This window comes from Petaurus breviceps, unplaced genomic scaffold, assembly GCF_028583685.1.
Source record: "Petaurus breviceps papuanus isolate PSGF00001 unplaced genomic scaffold, PetGlider_PUasm1.0 64, whole genome shotgun sequence".
In the NCBI taxonomy this organism is placed as follows: domain Eukaryota; kingdom Metazoa; phylum Chordata; class Mammalia; order Diprotodontia; family Petauridae; genus Petaurus; species Petaurus breviceps.
In genome coordinates, this window is record NW_027186428.1 from 5,658,464 (window position 1) to 5,674,334 (window position 15,871).

Genomic DNA, 15,871 nt, shown 5'->3' on the forward strand with positions numbered 1-15,871 from the left:
CCTGGTTTCACAAGAAGCTCCCAGCTTTCATTGTGTACAAGGACTTGGGTTGGAATCCTGGCTCTGATACTCACTCACTAGCCAAGTTATCTTGGGCAAATCATTTCCCCTCTCTGAGGTTCTTCTATAAAATGGGGATAACACTGTTCCCACAACCTGCTTCATGAGGTTGTGAAGAAAACATTTCATAAGCTATAACGTACCATGGAGATGTGAATGGTTGTTCGTTTATTATAGACAGGGGGTCTAATATTATTTGAGCTGCGCTGTGGCAAAGCAGATAGAGGCTGGCCCCAGAGGCCAGATTTAAATGCTGCCTCAGACACATACTGGCTGTGAGCAAATCTTCCTTCACCTCTTAGCACCTACAGACAACCCCCCAAGGTTGTGACTTACAGATGAGACCCCCCTCTGCTTCAGTGAGGAACTGTCCTCATTTGGAATTGTCTACACCAATAAAATCTTTCCCATTTCACTCCAAAGCCGTCGTCAGGGGAGCCCTGGATTCCTGGGGTACTCGTGGTAATGATCACAATGATGGACTGCGTGATCATAGCAGCTTCTTTATCTAATCTAATAGCTTGCATCTAACTTTTTTTTCTCTATGCAAAGGATTGCCTCAGCATCAGATAGCATCACCCTGCTTCCTCACAGGCTCTTTTCTGAACCCAGGAAGTTAGGGCACTTATACCAGCATCATCGGGATGCCTTAGCTAAAGACCAAGGTGCCAGGCTGGATACCACTGGAGAGAGCTGTGCTGACATGGTGTCTGTTCATCTAAAACAGAGAGGATGCCAGAGCCACACAGTCCTTGCCCTCAGGGAGCCCACTGAGTCAGACAGACAGTGCTATGAAGACAGGTTCCCTGCCCATCTTGGACTGACAGACAGAAGGACATAAACATTGTAATCTCTGCCCTACCCTCGGAGAGATCACCATCCAACAGATGAATCTATGCATATGAGGTCCATTCTTATCTCAGTCAATAAGTACTTATTAAACACTTACCATGTCTTAGTACCACACTGACACAAGAGAACTATGCGTAAATGGTTCTTGCCCTCAGGAAACTCACCATCTCAGAGGAGCATACAGGCTACTTGATAGGATGCAAAGACAAATGAACAGAAACCTAGCAGAGTGATTGAGAGAAGAGTAGGGCTGGGAATCAGGAGGTGCATGTCCTAGACTCACTAACTTGCTATGTGACCTTGGGCAGGTGGTTTCCCCTCTCCTGGCTTCATTTTCCTCTTCTGAAAATGAGAATGCCAAACTAGATGGTCTCTAAGACCTCTGACATTCCAGGAGGCTATAAATAGGCATCTGTGACAAACCCAAAGCCCCAGGTCCAGGCCCCTGGAGACTCAGTGACTGACAAAAGCCCTTCTCTCTCTTTTTTGTTATTAGGAGAACAAGGACTGGAAGGAGCAGGCTATGAAGGCAGAGAAGAGGAAGAAGCAGCTGGAGGCTGAAGAAGCCAAAAGACCCCGGGGGGAAGATGGGAAGATCAGTAAGCAGGGGGACCAGAACCTTGGGGTATCTGGGCCAAGGGAGCAGCTTAGGCTACAGGGTAGGGAAGAATGCTCTCCTTCTTCTATTCTTCAGGCCCAAGCCACTTTTTCCAACCCAAGACTAAGATTCAAGGCTTCCCAAGCCATTTCCTACAAAGGTCACCTGCTACAGAAGGCCCTCAGTCCTGTACAACCTTAGTCCCCAAAAATTATTCATTTCTTTTTAAATACCCTTACATCCTTTTTGATTCTCTTCCTCCCCTCAGGGGCTCCGGGAGGGCAGAGGTCATATCTCGTTCCTCCCCTTCAGACTCAGGACTCCCCAAAGGCAGAAGCTATGTCTTCTGCTCTTTTGGTCCCCAAGAGCTCGGGACTGGCTCTATCTGCTGGGTGACTGGGGGATTCTGGGGATTTCTATAGTTCGGAAGGGAGCAGTGAAACAGGAGGAAGTATGTGTCATCGATGCCCTCCTGGCTGACATCAGGAAAGGTTTCCAGCTGAGGAAGACTGCCAAGGGCAAAGGTGACTCCGAGAATGGCCTAAAAGTGGCCCCTGCTGAAACCTGCAAGGAAAAAGAAGCTGGTAAGACATGGCTCCCTTGCTCTCTTGATGGCCCCCCTCTTCTAAACCTGCCCATCCTTCAGGGCTCAAACCTCACCTCCTCCATGAAGCCTTTCCTGCTCATACCAGACCTCAATGATCTCCTTCTCTGAACTTTTATAGGAATTAAGAGTGTGGGGCACACAGTATGTTTTATGTGTATGAATTGTACTCCTATATTACAGATCAGGAAATGAAGGCCTAGAAGGGGAAAGCAGCTAAGCAATGGATTAGGAGTCAAAGGACCTGGGTTCTAATCCTGAATTTTGCTATCAATTCATTGTGTGACCTTGGATAATACATTTTGTCTCCCTTTGCCTCAGTTTCTCTCTGTATAAAATGAGAGAGTTGAAAGAGATGGATTCCAACCTCATTTGCAGCTTTGACAGTCCATAATACTATATAATTCTAAGAGCCTACAATTCTGTTGTGAGGATTTGGAGACTTTCTAATTATATATGTCTGTGAAGCCCTGCCTCTCCCAGATTGAGAAATCCCTGATGAAAAGGCCTGAGTCTCCCCCATTCAATGAACTCGCCAAAAGAAGGGCTTGGATCTGGTCTAGTCCCTCTCTTTATTCTTCTAGCTGAACCTGGGACTGGACACATAGCAGGGTTCAAGAAGTCTGGGTTACAGGGCAGCTGGGTGGCGCAGTGAATAGAGCACTGGCCCTGGAGTTAAGAGGACCTGAGTTCAAGTCTGATCTCAGACACTTAACACTTACTAGCTGTGTGACCTTGGGCAAGTCACTTAACCCCAATTGCCTTGCCTTTACCCCTCCAAAAACAAGTATTGGTTGGTTGAATTTTTGTTATCTCTGTCCTGCCATCTTTTCTGCTCCCTTTCTCTTTTAATGAGGAATTCCTCTCCAAGTTCTGAGGTTGCCCTTTTATTAGGAGGAAGGTATGGGAGGAGAGCAGAGAGAGAGAGAGAGAGAGAGAGAGAGAAGGAAGCCAAACCCGGCCCCAACCTCTTATTCCCTATCATTTTAATTAAATTCACCAGGAGAGAGGAAAGCATCTCAAATGAAACTTAGCAAGTAATGGTTGCAAAGCCATACCTGAGGTCAGGGTATCATCACAGGCAGCCCTCCAAGTGAGATGAACCAAATCCTAGCTCACTTTCTCTCCCAACTTGCAGTCAGGCAGACAAGCCTCATTGGGGCTCCCAAAGTCTCCAGCTCTCTGTGAGGTATGCCCAGACAGGATTCACCCCACTAGGATTCCAAACCTTTAAGGAACCAGACAGTTCACACAGAAAAGCAAGAAGGAATTGGAACCCAATGCCACCACTGGGCTTTGATCACAAACCCAGGCCCTTGACCCTGTCCAAATCACCTCCCTTTTACAGAACCAGAAGGATCGTTTCTCCTGCATCCTGTGTCTGCAGCGCTGCCAAGCTCACAGGTGTCAGCAGCCTGCTCACAAAGTAGCTGAAATTGTGTCCATAATTACCCCCAGGTGACATAATTAATTGTCAACAGACAACTCTAGACTGGCATATGTGCCACTTCAGCCTTGACCTTGGACTCATTTCTTTGCATTGATAGCTCCTCACTAAAGCTAGGGACTTGCCTGACCCTGCCTCTGTTCTGTTGTTTTTTTTTTAATCCCACTAATATGGACAGCCAGATGACAGAGTGGAGAAAATGCTTGACTTAGAGTTAGGAAAACCTGGATACAGATCCCACCTCAGATGCTAACTAGCTGTGTGACCCTGGTTAAGTCACTTAACCTCTGCCTACCTCAGTTTCCTCAACTGTAACAACAGAGATAATAATAGCACCTACTTCATGAGGACCAAGTGAGGTAACATGTAAAGAACTTTGTAAACTTAAAAGTGCCATATAAATGCCATCTACTATTATTTTTTATCATCGTCATTATTAAGGCCCTACCTTATTAGGGTATTATTATTATCTATAAAAGACCTATGAAGGAAGACGCTATCTACATCCAGAGAAAGAACTGATAAATAGAAGTTATGTATGGAATGATTTTACACACACATATATATGTATGTGTGTTTATTACATATAGACACATGTATGTGTCTATATGTATATACACTATATATGTGTATGCACACACATATGTGTGTCAAATGGTAGCCATCTCTAGACACTATCTACATCCAGAGAAAGAACTGATAAATAGAAGTTATGTATGGAATGATTTTACACACACATATATATGTATGTGTGTTTGTTACATATAAACACATATATGTGTCTATATGTATATACATATATGTGTATGCACACACACGTGTGTGTCTAATGGTAGCCATCTCTAGGACAAGGGAGAAAATAATTTATGTGATAATTTTGTCATATATTTGAAAGCAATAACAAGTTAATATATAATAGATTTGCAGTTTCATGTGCAGTCATATTTTTTTTTTTTTGCTATTCCAGTATGTTACGGAAATGGTTGTTTTATTTCTTAAATTCAGAATAAAATCTTTTTTTAAAAAAGGTCCTACCCATTCTTCCCCTATCCAATATCTTTCTACAGTTCTGAGGATGTTGGTGACAAGAGATTGTAGGGAAGTTCCCTTCAAGTGTTAGTACTTCAAGAGTAATCAGACCTGAATGGGCAAATCACTAGCACACTTTATTGGGGTGTTACCTGCAAACTCTGTGAAAATTAGCTGTGGTTCACATGGCACAATGGACAGAGTCATGGATTTAGAGTCAGCGGTCTGGGGTTTAGATCCTGGCTCTGCCACTAACTTGCATGTCTGACTTTGGCAAAATTATCTAGCCTTTCTGGGCCTTAGTTTTCTCAGTGGTAAAATGGGAGGATTCAACTGGATGACCCTGAAGGTCCATTTGTGATCTTCTTTATTGCTGTATAGACATACTTGAAGATGGTTCCCCAGAGGATATTCTGATGCCAACGATTTCATATCTCATGGAAACCAAGCGAAGTGGGGAACCCTGAGTTGAGAACTAAGATACCTCCTAACAGCCCTCTCTTTCATGAGATGCTGTGAGGGGCCTTGTTGTCTGTTACTGTCCAAAGACAGACAATCCCTGACCTAGGAGAGCTCTAAGATTAGGTGGGAAACATGGCACACATAAAATGAGTTCACTGCAAGGTTGTGTGACTCAGGATGTAAGGGCTAATAGGAGGTCCCTGAAGGGATGGCTGAGTGAGGGTGAAAGGTTGTCAAAGAAAGTGACATTCAAGGTGGGCTGTGGGACATAGCAGAAAAAGAGGACGTGGGAACGACATGAGCGAAGGCTTACATACAAGTAGTAGCCTGATGTGGTAGGGTGGACATGGCTGTGTTGAGCTTTCTCCCCAGAATAAAACCAAGTGAAAGGGTGATTCAGCACCATGGCCACCTCCACAGTGGTATACCTTGCCTGACATTCTTGTTTATTCTCAGCAGCTGGAAAGGACGCTGGCAACGGCCCCAAGCCTGGGCAGGGCCTTGACCTTGCTGCTGCTGTTGTTGGAGAGACTTGGAACCTGGATATTCAAGATGGTCCTAGGTCTTCTGGTGGAATCACCAAAGGACACTCTGAAGTCAGTGGCCCAGGCTGCCCAAGCCCAGAGGGCAGCAAAGCTTCCACACCAATACCCGGCTTTCCTGATGACCCTCATAGAGTGCTGCTTGATGATTCCAAGTCTCTGAAGCCCCTTAAGTTTTCTAGTGGCCCTCCTCCTTGGGGCACAGACATAGGCAGTGAGGTTGATGCCACCAGAGCAGAGGATCAGTCTATGGATCACCAGGCTGGCAGAACAGCCGAGGGACCCAAGAATGGCCGTCAGAGGTCAGAGGATGCAGAGCCAGTTCCTCCAGAGGTGGAGGAGGAGGAGGAGGAAGACACAGCACCAGACTCAGTGCTAGACACATCTCTAGACAGGTCTTTCTCTGAAGGGGCTATTACTGATTCCTCAGGCTCTGGGACCCTCCCTCGATCCCAGGAACGGACCAAGAAGGGAACTGGGAAGCGGAGGAAGAAGCGGCATCCTAGGGGCCATGAAGGTAATTTCTTTTGTCCATTCCCAAGCCCTCTGACTAAGTCAAAGTGACTGATGGTGTTTCTTCCTGTATGGGCACATGGTACCTGATTGTCCTGGAGTATCTGGTGATACTGGCTAGAACTCAGTTAAGCCCTGACTTTACCTCTAGACTGGACCCAGACCCCAGCCAACCCTTTCACAAACACACATTTTTGGTCACAAGAGAAACCAGGCTTAAGAGAGTGTGGATGGCCCTCCTCCCCACCCCCCACCCCCATTCCCCAGTGAGTTGGCTAGGTAGCTCAATGCTAGACTTGGAATCAAGAAGACCTGAGTCAGATCCGATCTCAGACACTAGCATCATGACCCTGAACAAGTCACATAACCTTTCTCAGCCTCAGTTTCCTCATTTCCAAAATGGGACTAATTAGAACACCTACTTCCTAGGGTTATTGTGAGGATCAAATGTGATAACCTCTATAAAATGCTTTGCAAACTTTAAAGCACTATTCATTTCATTACATTATTCATTTCATTTTCATATATTGAAGGACAATGCCATGTCTAATACTCATTTTGATCTTCATTCACTTTCCCCTTATCTTTTGGACAGGGATTCATAGCTAAGACTCTCCTATCTCACTATGGATGAGAAATGACAGTACACACACACACACACAACACGCACACACACATACACACACCACACAACATGCACACACATACACCACACACACACCACACAACACGAACACATACACCACACAACACGCACACATGCACACATACACCACACACTCACACACAGAAACACACATAGCCATCATCCTTTTTCAGTGTGGTAGTAACACATAGTGTATAGAAGGGATAGACTTGGGGCCAGGAAGCCTTTGAGTTCTAACCCATCTCAGGCACTTAACCTAGTTCTGTTGATCCTGGGACAGGTCACTAAACCTCTCTCAGCCTCAGTGTCCTCATCTATAAAATGGGAATGACGATGCACTTTACTCACTGCTTCTCTCATAGGATTGTTACAAGGCTCAAGTGACAGGTGAGGTGTTTTATAAATCTCAGGGTATATCCAGCACTAACTTACCGACCAATATCCTCTAAGTTCTTATTGCTTTCCAGACCTAGCATGGAAAAGAACTCGAGCTGTCCACTGGGCCAAGAACTAGGCTCTGCACACAGTATATTAGTACACTTATTGAATGTTTATTAAATTATTATTGAACAGTGTAGAGCAGGGGTTCCCATAACACTCCCAAGTATCACCCAAGCCAGATTAAAATGTAATTGAGAAATATGTAATAAAATAAAAATATAATAAAATAGAAAACATTACGTTAAAATTAAGTTAATATGTGGCCAGCATATGTATGGATTAGTGGCCTCATTTCTATCTGAGTCTGAGATCACTGGTATAAAGTCCCATTTTGTCTCCCTAGTTTCCCTGTCCTTGGGGAGTTTGCCTTCTCAGACAGAACTACAGGTCCCCTTTTTGGTTTAGTTTGGTTTGGTTTGGGTTTGGTTTTGGCTCTGTGTGACAAGGTATCTCATGTGTCTTTTATTCAAAAGCAGAGGTTGACTCTGATTCTGGAGATGATAAAACAAAATGGCTTTGTGTGGTCCAGTGAGGTAGGTAAATGGCCAGAGAGGCTTCTTCTTGTCGACTAACCCGGGTGGCGATGGTGGGACAGTGCCCTTCCCAGTCCTGTGTCGACAACTCTCCGCTAACGTGGCGCTTCTCCCCTGGGAGCTGGCAGGCTTCTCTGCTGGTGGCAAACATGTGCTCTTGGTAGCTGGTCGGACTCTTCTTCCCCTCGTCTCCCTCTCTCCTTTTATTCTCCCCTCTCTGACTCCCCAGATGAGGAAAGATTGCTGGTTATCTTAAAATGCCAACATTTCCATATTAAGGTAACCATTGGTCTCGCTTTTGCTGACTATTTCCTGCACTGAGGTAAATGCAACTCCAGGTCCATCAATAGGCTAGTTCTTTCTGTCCTAGCCTATCACTGCTAAGCTTTATTGAATGGATTCACTAGGAGGAAATTGAGGCCCCAGGCGGTCATTATTTGCTCAGGGTCATAGAAGCAGTGAGTAGAAGCTATGCTTTGAATCCAGATCCTCTAAAATCTGAACCCAGTGGTCTGTTTCACTATGTCTACTAAAGATCTGGATTTGAATCTCAGCTCTGATACTGACTGTGTCTGATAACCTCTCTTTCCTTTCCCAAGCATCTTTCTCTTCAGTAAAATGTGGGGCAGGACTGGATGATCTGTAAGATCTCTTCCTATCAACCTAAGAATGGGAAGTAAAATAATCTAAGGCTGAAAGAAATTACATTCAGATTTTTGCTGCAAAATTGTGAAGCCATTTGTTCAGGCTGAAGCAAAGTCGGAGGTGCAATATCCTTGTGTCCTGTCTCCTTGGCTGATGTTCCCACTAACAAGGGGTCTTTCCCCACTGCAGTCTGCACTGTGCCCCTTCTCGAATTCGGACGGCTCAGCGGCATGACAAGGAAGGGAAGAAGAGGAGGGTCCTCTTAACAAAACTATTTATTCTTCCTTCCCTACAGGTATCAGGCCCAAGGCCATAGCCAAATGAAGAAGACTGGAGACAGAGGCTGACTTCAAACATGACCTCTGCTGCAGTGGAATCCTGGGACTGAGGACACTAATACCACAAGGGGCCGGGGTGGGAGAGCACATGGAGAGTTTCAGGGACAGATACTCCTATTACTTGGGAGTTCTGGGCTGGGGACTAGAGACCCTAGAACTCAGTGCCTTACATTGATGGGACCCAGGGGTGGCGTCTGCTGAGCTTGCTAAACAGTAACACCCCAGACTTGGAACAGAAGGCAGGGGACAGAGCTTGCCTTGGATCCGCAGGACGACTCCTGGCAGCCTCTTTCCCACTTGGATGGCAGCTAGAGATGAACGCTCCAGAATCCACCTTATTTGGATGGTGGAGCCCAATCCCAGACCTATTGCTCAATTAAACTAGCAAGCCTACCCACACCCCCAAACCAAAGCCCAGTGTCCTCCATATCCCCTCCCAATAGCTCTTTTTTCATAAGTACCCCTGGGGGGCAAAGGCTTTGGTGATTGATGAAATTCTGAATGTTGACATTTGATGGCAATGAGTTTCCATGTGCAATGGCAATGGGGCAGTTAAAAGATATACCAGTTTCACGAGATGCCTCTGACCTTCCTGGTTAACTATCCTAGCTTTTATCCCCTGGCATGTATCTCTTTGTAAATATTCATTCCTTTGGAATAAAAATAACATAACTCCCATGTCTATAGTGCATTAAGATTTACAGAGCACTTCCCTCAACAACCCTGTGAGGGGCAAAGTGCAAGTATGATTCCCAGTTGGCAGATGAGGAAATTGAGGCTCAGAGGGAATAATTGACTTATTGAGGACTGTCCTAAATGAGAGGTGGATTTAATGGGGATTTGATTTTCCCTACCATCCACTTGCTTTCTTGGACCATTGACTGACCTGGATGCCACCCAAAACTGGTAGCCAATGTCCTCTTTAATTCTATTACTAAAGGTCAGTGAGGTGGGGTGGGGAGGCAGGAATAGCAAGGAGATGGGGATCAGAGAGAGCAGAGTGTCTGCCTCCTCCACCCCAGTCCATCTAACCTAGAACTAAGACTTTCATTTCACCCCTTCAGCAAAGTTGAGAGACTGAGCAGCAAACTTCATTTTTTAACTCAAAAGAAGTGGCTATGGAAGCCTTATTAGATGAGAGCATTTGACGAAAAGCCAGCCAGAGGAAAGCCAACATCCAGAACATATGGGGTGTCAGTTGGATTGGGGAAGAGGCTGGTAGGAGGAGCAGGGTCCAAATGTGTGCTGATGTTTATAGAGTTCTCCATCTGTGATCCCCACCAGGCTGGGCACACAGTCCTCCAAAAATTTTCAAAGAAATAAAATTTTTACATCTTCCTTTATTCATTGGAGCAAGTGTCAAATCTCATTAAGGCAAAGTGAGCTGGTCCACCTGGCCTCGTTGGACATATCCCTTCCCTAGCAGTACACCATCTGAGTGCAGAGAACACCTACAGGTGGTGGGGAGAGGGGAGTGTCTTCTCATGGCCTTGACGGTAGAAGCTGATGGTTTAAAAAATCCCAGTCATCCACAAACTTCTGCTTCCTCAAAGTCAAAAGCCTAAGTCCCTTGCACACCTGTTGATTCATGGGGGTATCTGAGGACCATATCTGGGGGGCTTAGTGGTAGTAACAGGCAGATTCCTCTCCCCCTGAATATTGGAGACTGATCCTTCTCACCCATGGAAGTTTTCAATAGAGGCCTACCTAGTGGGGGAAAGGCACCAGCATTTGGGGATGTGGCACCAACTCTTTGTCCGGTTATCACTGTAGAGCCCCAGGTTATTCCACAGTCTTGAGTGGGCACAGCTATCTCCTCCCCCAAACAACTGCGCTGCCTGCATCAGGCTGTCCACTGCACTGATGCTGATGCTACCCCCCACCTACAATAAAAGTGAATTTCCCTGGGGCCACAGTTAACAGTTATACATGATTGCTCTCTGGTTTGTGTTTAAGAACTTATAGTGTTAATGGGCCTGGTGGTTCTTTAGAGAAGTGTGATCAGCCTGTCTGGCCTGACTGGCTGGGGTTTTTGAAAGGACAGACAAGGATCTAGTTGTCTGTCCTCTTCCATTTTAAAATTCATGCTTCTGTTTGTCTCTCCTTTGGGTGTTGGTATGTCTTTCTGTCTCTGTGTCTGTGTGACTGTCTCCATGCCAATGGAGAACCTTATCTTGCTGGGTAGACCCTAGAGGTATTGCAGCAAAGCCGATGGAGAGGCGACCCAGGACCCAGGAAGACCGGGCTATGTGACCCTGGGTGTGTGGAGTGACCCTTTTGGTGCTCTAGGCAACTCGAAGAATATAAATGGCAGACAGGATGGTGACCTACATTGGTCCCTCACTCTGGAGTTCCCCGTTCACACAAGGAGCAGTTCTGTAAATCACAGCACCAACTCCTATTCCTTTTGCTTACACTGAAACGAAACCTGCCTTCCTATAACTTGGGTGATAGGATTTTTCTGTATCAATCAACTCCCAGGTCCAGTCTTTATTCCTCCCCGCCACCTACTATGTCATGTATTAAAATATTTTTAGTTTTCAGCTTTCACTCCATAAGTTTTCAATTTTCTCCCCCTCTCCTCCCTCCCCAAAATGGCTTGCAATCTGATATAGGCTCTACAGATACATTCCTATTCAACACATTTTCACGTTGGTCACATTGCATAGAATTATAGCAAATGGGAAAAACCATGAGAAAGAAAAATAAAACAAAACAAAAAAATAGTCTGCTTTGTTCCACATTCAGACTCCATAGCTTTTTCTCTGGATGTGGCTGGCATTTTCCATCACGTGTCCTTTGGAACTGTTTTAGGTCCTTACATTGCTGAGAAGAACTAAGTTTATCATATCACTGCACATTATTGCTGTTACTGTGTACAATGTTCTCCTGGTTCTGCTTCCCTCACTCAGCATCAGTTCATATAAGTTTTTCCAAGTTTCTCTGAAGTCCATCTGTTCATCATTTCTTTTTTGGGGGGAAGGGGGCAATTGGGATTAAGTGACTTGTCCAAGGTCACACAGCTAGTAAGTGTTAAGTATCTGAGGCTGGATTTGAGCTCAGGTCCTCCTGACTCCAAGGCCAGTGCTCTATTCACTGCACCACCTACCTGCCCCCTATGTTCATCATTTCCTATGGCACAATAGTATTCCATTACATTCATATACCACAACTCATTTAGCCATTCCCTAGTTGATGGGCATCCCCTCAATTTCCAGTTCTTGGCCACCACGGAAAGAGCTGCTATAAATATTTTTGTACACATGGGTCCTTTTTCCATTTGTATGATCTCTTTGGGATACAGCCCTAGAAGTAGTATTGCTAGGTCAAAGGGTATACAAATTTTTATAGCCCTTTGGGCATAGTTCCATATTGCTCTCTAGAATGGTTGGATCAGCTCACAGTTCCACCAACAATGAATTAGTGTTCCACCTTTCCCACATCTCCAACATTTATCATTTTCCTGTTTTTCCATGTTAGCCAATCTGATAGGTGTGATGTGGTACAGGTTCAGCCTTTAAACCCTCTCTGGACTCTTATCAGGAATGTCTCTGGTTCCTAAGAAGAGAACTTTTATAATTGTGTCTTCATAAACTCAGTGTCAGAATTAGAGAGGATCTTAGAAATAAGTGGATGAAGAAACCTGGGGCTAGAGAAGGGATATGACTAGTCCTAGGCCACACAGTAAATTCAAGTCAAAATCATCTTGAAAGAGATGTAAATACCGAAAGGTAACAAGGGGACATGGGGGTGAGGTGTCAGAGTTCTCTTTTCTCTGGTGCTTTGTAGCTTACAAAATATTTTTTTCACTACAACCCTCTGAGGGAGTGGAATTATTAGCTCCATTCTACAGATGAGCACACTGAGGCCCAGAGAGGGGAAGTGATTTGCCTCAAGTCACACAGTTACAGAAATAGCATCCAGACCTAGGTCCCTGACTCTTAAGACCAGGGTTTTTTCTTCTCTTCACTGCTCCCTGGACCTTTGCATTTTATACTCCCCACATTTTACAGATGAGGAAACTGAGACCCAGAAAAGTTAAGAAGCTTGCCAAGGTCAAGAATATTGTTAAATGGCAGGAGAGGAGTTGAGAATTTTATTAACATTTCTCATCTCTCTGTTGGGCTCAGGGCTTCCTAGAGACACTGATCCATGTATCCCCAATACTGCCTTCACTTCCACTCAGGCTATGGGCATGTTGGAGAGAGGAGGGTGATTCTAATTCTAGACCTGCATGTGACAGGCCTGAGACCCAGCTGCTGGGCCTGGCTCGGCCATTTTTAGAAAAGCTCCTTCCCTCTCATTGGCTCAGTCTAGCAGTTATTTGAGGCCACACTGTGGGTGCCCTGAGCCTGCCTGAAGCAGAGGGTTGAACCTGATGGCCCAGCCCCAGGTCCTTTTGCCCCCAGGTTTGAGCTACAAGCTTTATGCATAAGCCATTTGTGATAAAATCTGCATCTGCATGTGCCTAGAACAACCTGTGTGCCCATAACTTCTCTTTTCCTCTTAACATTTCATGCTTAAACAAAGCCTTGTTTGCTCCTTTGCTGCTGGTCTGCACTGGCACCAAGGCATTACCATGGCCCCTGATCCTTGTGATTGGCCCCTTCCACAGTCTGTGCCCCCTGACCAATGTCCTGGGCTTGCAGGACACCACTTGTGACACCTGCCTGTGTTCCCACCGGTGCTTTGCTTCCTGTGGCATCTGTCACAGACAGCCCTCTGGGATGTCTCATGTCTCCACAGACGCTTTGTACCTCCTGGAACACATTGTGCTTTTCTAACGTGCTGCTGCCTGACATCTTGTGCCTCCTGTAATATTAACTGCTCCCTCGAGTGCCTCCTGTCCCCTATAGCCCTCTCTGCTTCCCATCACAGACCTTCCAGCCCCACCTCCCACAACCTTCTAAGCCCCCCTCAAGCCTTTCTTCCTTTGCTGCCGACCTGTGCTTCCTACAAAACCCCATTACCTCCCCCTGATACTGTGTCTCCTTTATCTCTCGATGCCGTGTGCCTCCCCTAACTTCCATGTGCCCTCCTAACACCCTATCTCCTTGAGTACTTGTGCTGTCCTGTGCTACCCATGACACCCCTCACCCCACCCAGAAGGTTGGGGGTCTCCCATAATGTCTTGTGCAGCTTGGTGGGAAGAATACAAGACCCAGAATCAGGACATACTTGGGTTCAAAGCCCGCCTCTGATACTTACTATCCACGTGACCTTGGACAAGTCATTTAATCTCTATGGGTCTCATGGTTCTATCAGTAAAAGGAGAGTAATACTTGCAAAAGTCATTGCAGAAGGCTGTGAGAGGAGTGTTCGACTTGTGTCGTCTTTTGTTCCTTTAAACTCTTGATGAACTCATCTGCTCTTGCAGGTTCAATTATCTTCAATTCAATTATCAATTATGCAGGTGACTCCCAAGTCTGTATGTCGAGCCCCAAACCGGCCCCTAGTCTAGAACTCTTGTCCAGCTTTGCCAGCATCTCCGAGCCCCGACACAAATTCAGCATGTCCCCACCTGAGCCAAATTTCCTGATGTCTCCTGAGGGTAGCACTGTCCTTGCAATCATCCAGGTTTGCCACCTCAGAATCATCTTTGACCCTTCCTGCTTCCATGATCCCCATGTCCAAAAAGTAGCCTGTTCTTTTCCCTTAAAAGACCCACCCCATTTCAGGCCTTCATCACCTGGTCTATTGTAATTGACTTCCCAGCTTCCAACTTACCCCCTCCCCAATTCGTCCTGCCAAAATGATCTTCCTAAGGCACATATGAGGCCATGTCCCTTCCTCATTAAAAAAATATTCCATGAGGGCGGCTAGGTGGCGAAGTGAGTAAGAGCCCTGCCCCGGAGTCAAAAGAACCGGGGATCTGTTCCAGCCTCAGATACTTAACACCCCCACACATAAAAAAAACTGGCTGTGTAACCTTGGGCAAGTTACTTAACCCCAATTGCTTTTAACAAATTTTTTTCCATGGTTTCTCATTGCTCCCAAAATAAAATAAGAATTCCTTAGACAACACCCCTATAATCAGGCTCCTAACTTACTTTTTCTGACTCGTTTGGCATCTCTCCCCATCACATATCATAGATTCCAATCAAACTGGCCCACTTGTACCCAGGACTAAACATGTCCTTCCACTTCCATACTGTTTGCCCTCTTCTATGCCTGGAATGGACTCCTCCCCTGTCTCCCACCTTCATCTTTGCCTCTAAGAATTCCACCCAATTCAACTCCACTCCCACTTCCTCTAGAAAATCTTCACTGAATGGCACCCTTTCCTCAGATGAAAGTGCTCTCTCTTCCTCCTCAGATTATTTATCTGTGCAGATATTGTGTTCCCCCAGTAGAATATAAGCTTCCTAAGGGCAGGGACTTTTGATTTTGGTTTTATATCCTCAACATTTAGCACAGTCCCTTGTACATAATAGATGCTTAATAAATATTTGTAGAATTCAATTGAATTATGGTCCCTGATTCTTTTACTTCCGCAATTACCCTTATCTTGTGCTTTCCCAAACTCCTAGGGCCTCCCTTAATTCATGTATTCAACAAATACCTGTTAAATACCTAGAGCCCCTGCCCTTGAGCAACTTACATTCTACTGGAAAGCCCCCTGCTTCCCCTCACACTCTGTCTCCTCTAACACCCAATGGGGCTCCTCTGACATACTGTCTCTTCTAATATCCTGTGTCTTCACAAGGGCCCTATGCCTCCCTTATTGCTCCAGACCTTTCTTAGTGCCTTTTGGGTGGCACTGAGGAAAGAGCACTGAATGTGGAAAGCTGAATTCAATCTGCCATCTAATTCCTACATTGGGCAAGTCACTTAACTACTGCCCACCTTAGTTCCTTTAGCTGTAGAATGAGGGGGGGTAGACTAGATGACTTTAGTACTAAATCTATGATCTGATTTTTCCCACTAACACCCTGTACTCCTATGCTGCCTTGGGCTTCCTCTAGCAATCCAAGTTTGCCATAATTCCCTACACCCTCAATAATATCACATACTAATGTCCCTAATGACCTGTTTCTGCTAATGCCCATGTCCCTCATAATTTCTCCTATCACCTCTCATGCTTTGTGTATTCCTCCTATAACAGGCCTTGTTTCTCTAACACCTTGTACTTCCCCTAAGGCCACAGGTTCCCCACTCCTG

General features: G+C 45.5%; 1 protein-coding gene across 7 annotated transcripts in view; it reads left to right on the top strand.

Annotated features, from left to right (window-relative positions):
• Positions 1-10,052, top strand: part of INF2 (inverted formin 2) — an 89,221-nt gene extending 79,169 nt beyond the window's left edge. For 4 of the 7 annotated variants that reach the window (XM_069103827.1, XM_069103821.1, XM_069103823.1 and 1 more), the window contains 5 exons: positions 1,409-1,511; positions 1,933-2,094; positions 5,509-6,111; positions 7,668-7,727; positions 8,668-10,052. In XM_069103827.1, coding sequence (XP_068959928.1) covers positions 1,409-1,511; positions 1,933-2,094; positions 5,509-6,111; positions 7,668-7,726 — 927 coding nt within the window. In that variant the 3' untranslated portion in view covers position 7,727; positions 8,668-10,052. The remainder of the gene's footprint in view (positions 1-1,408; positions 1,512-1,932; positions 2,095-5,508; positions 6,112-7,667; positions 7,728-8,667) is intronic. The other 3 variants (XM_069103828.1, XM_069103825.1, XM_069103826.1) reach the window with 3 other exon arrangements.
• The last annotated feature ends 5,819 nt before the right edge of the window (positions 10,053-15,871 follow it).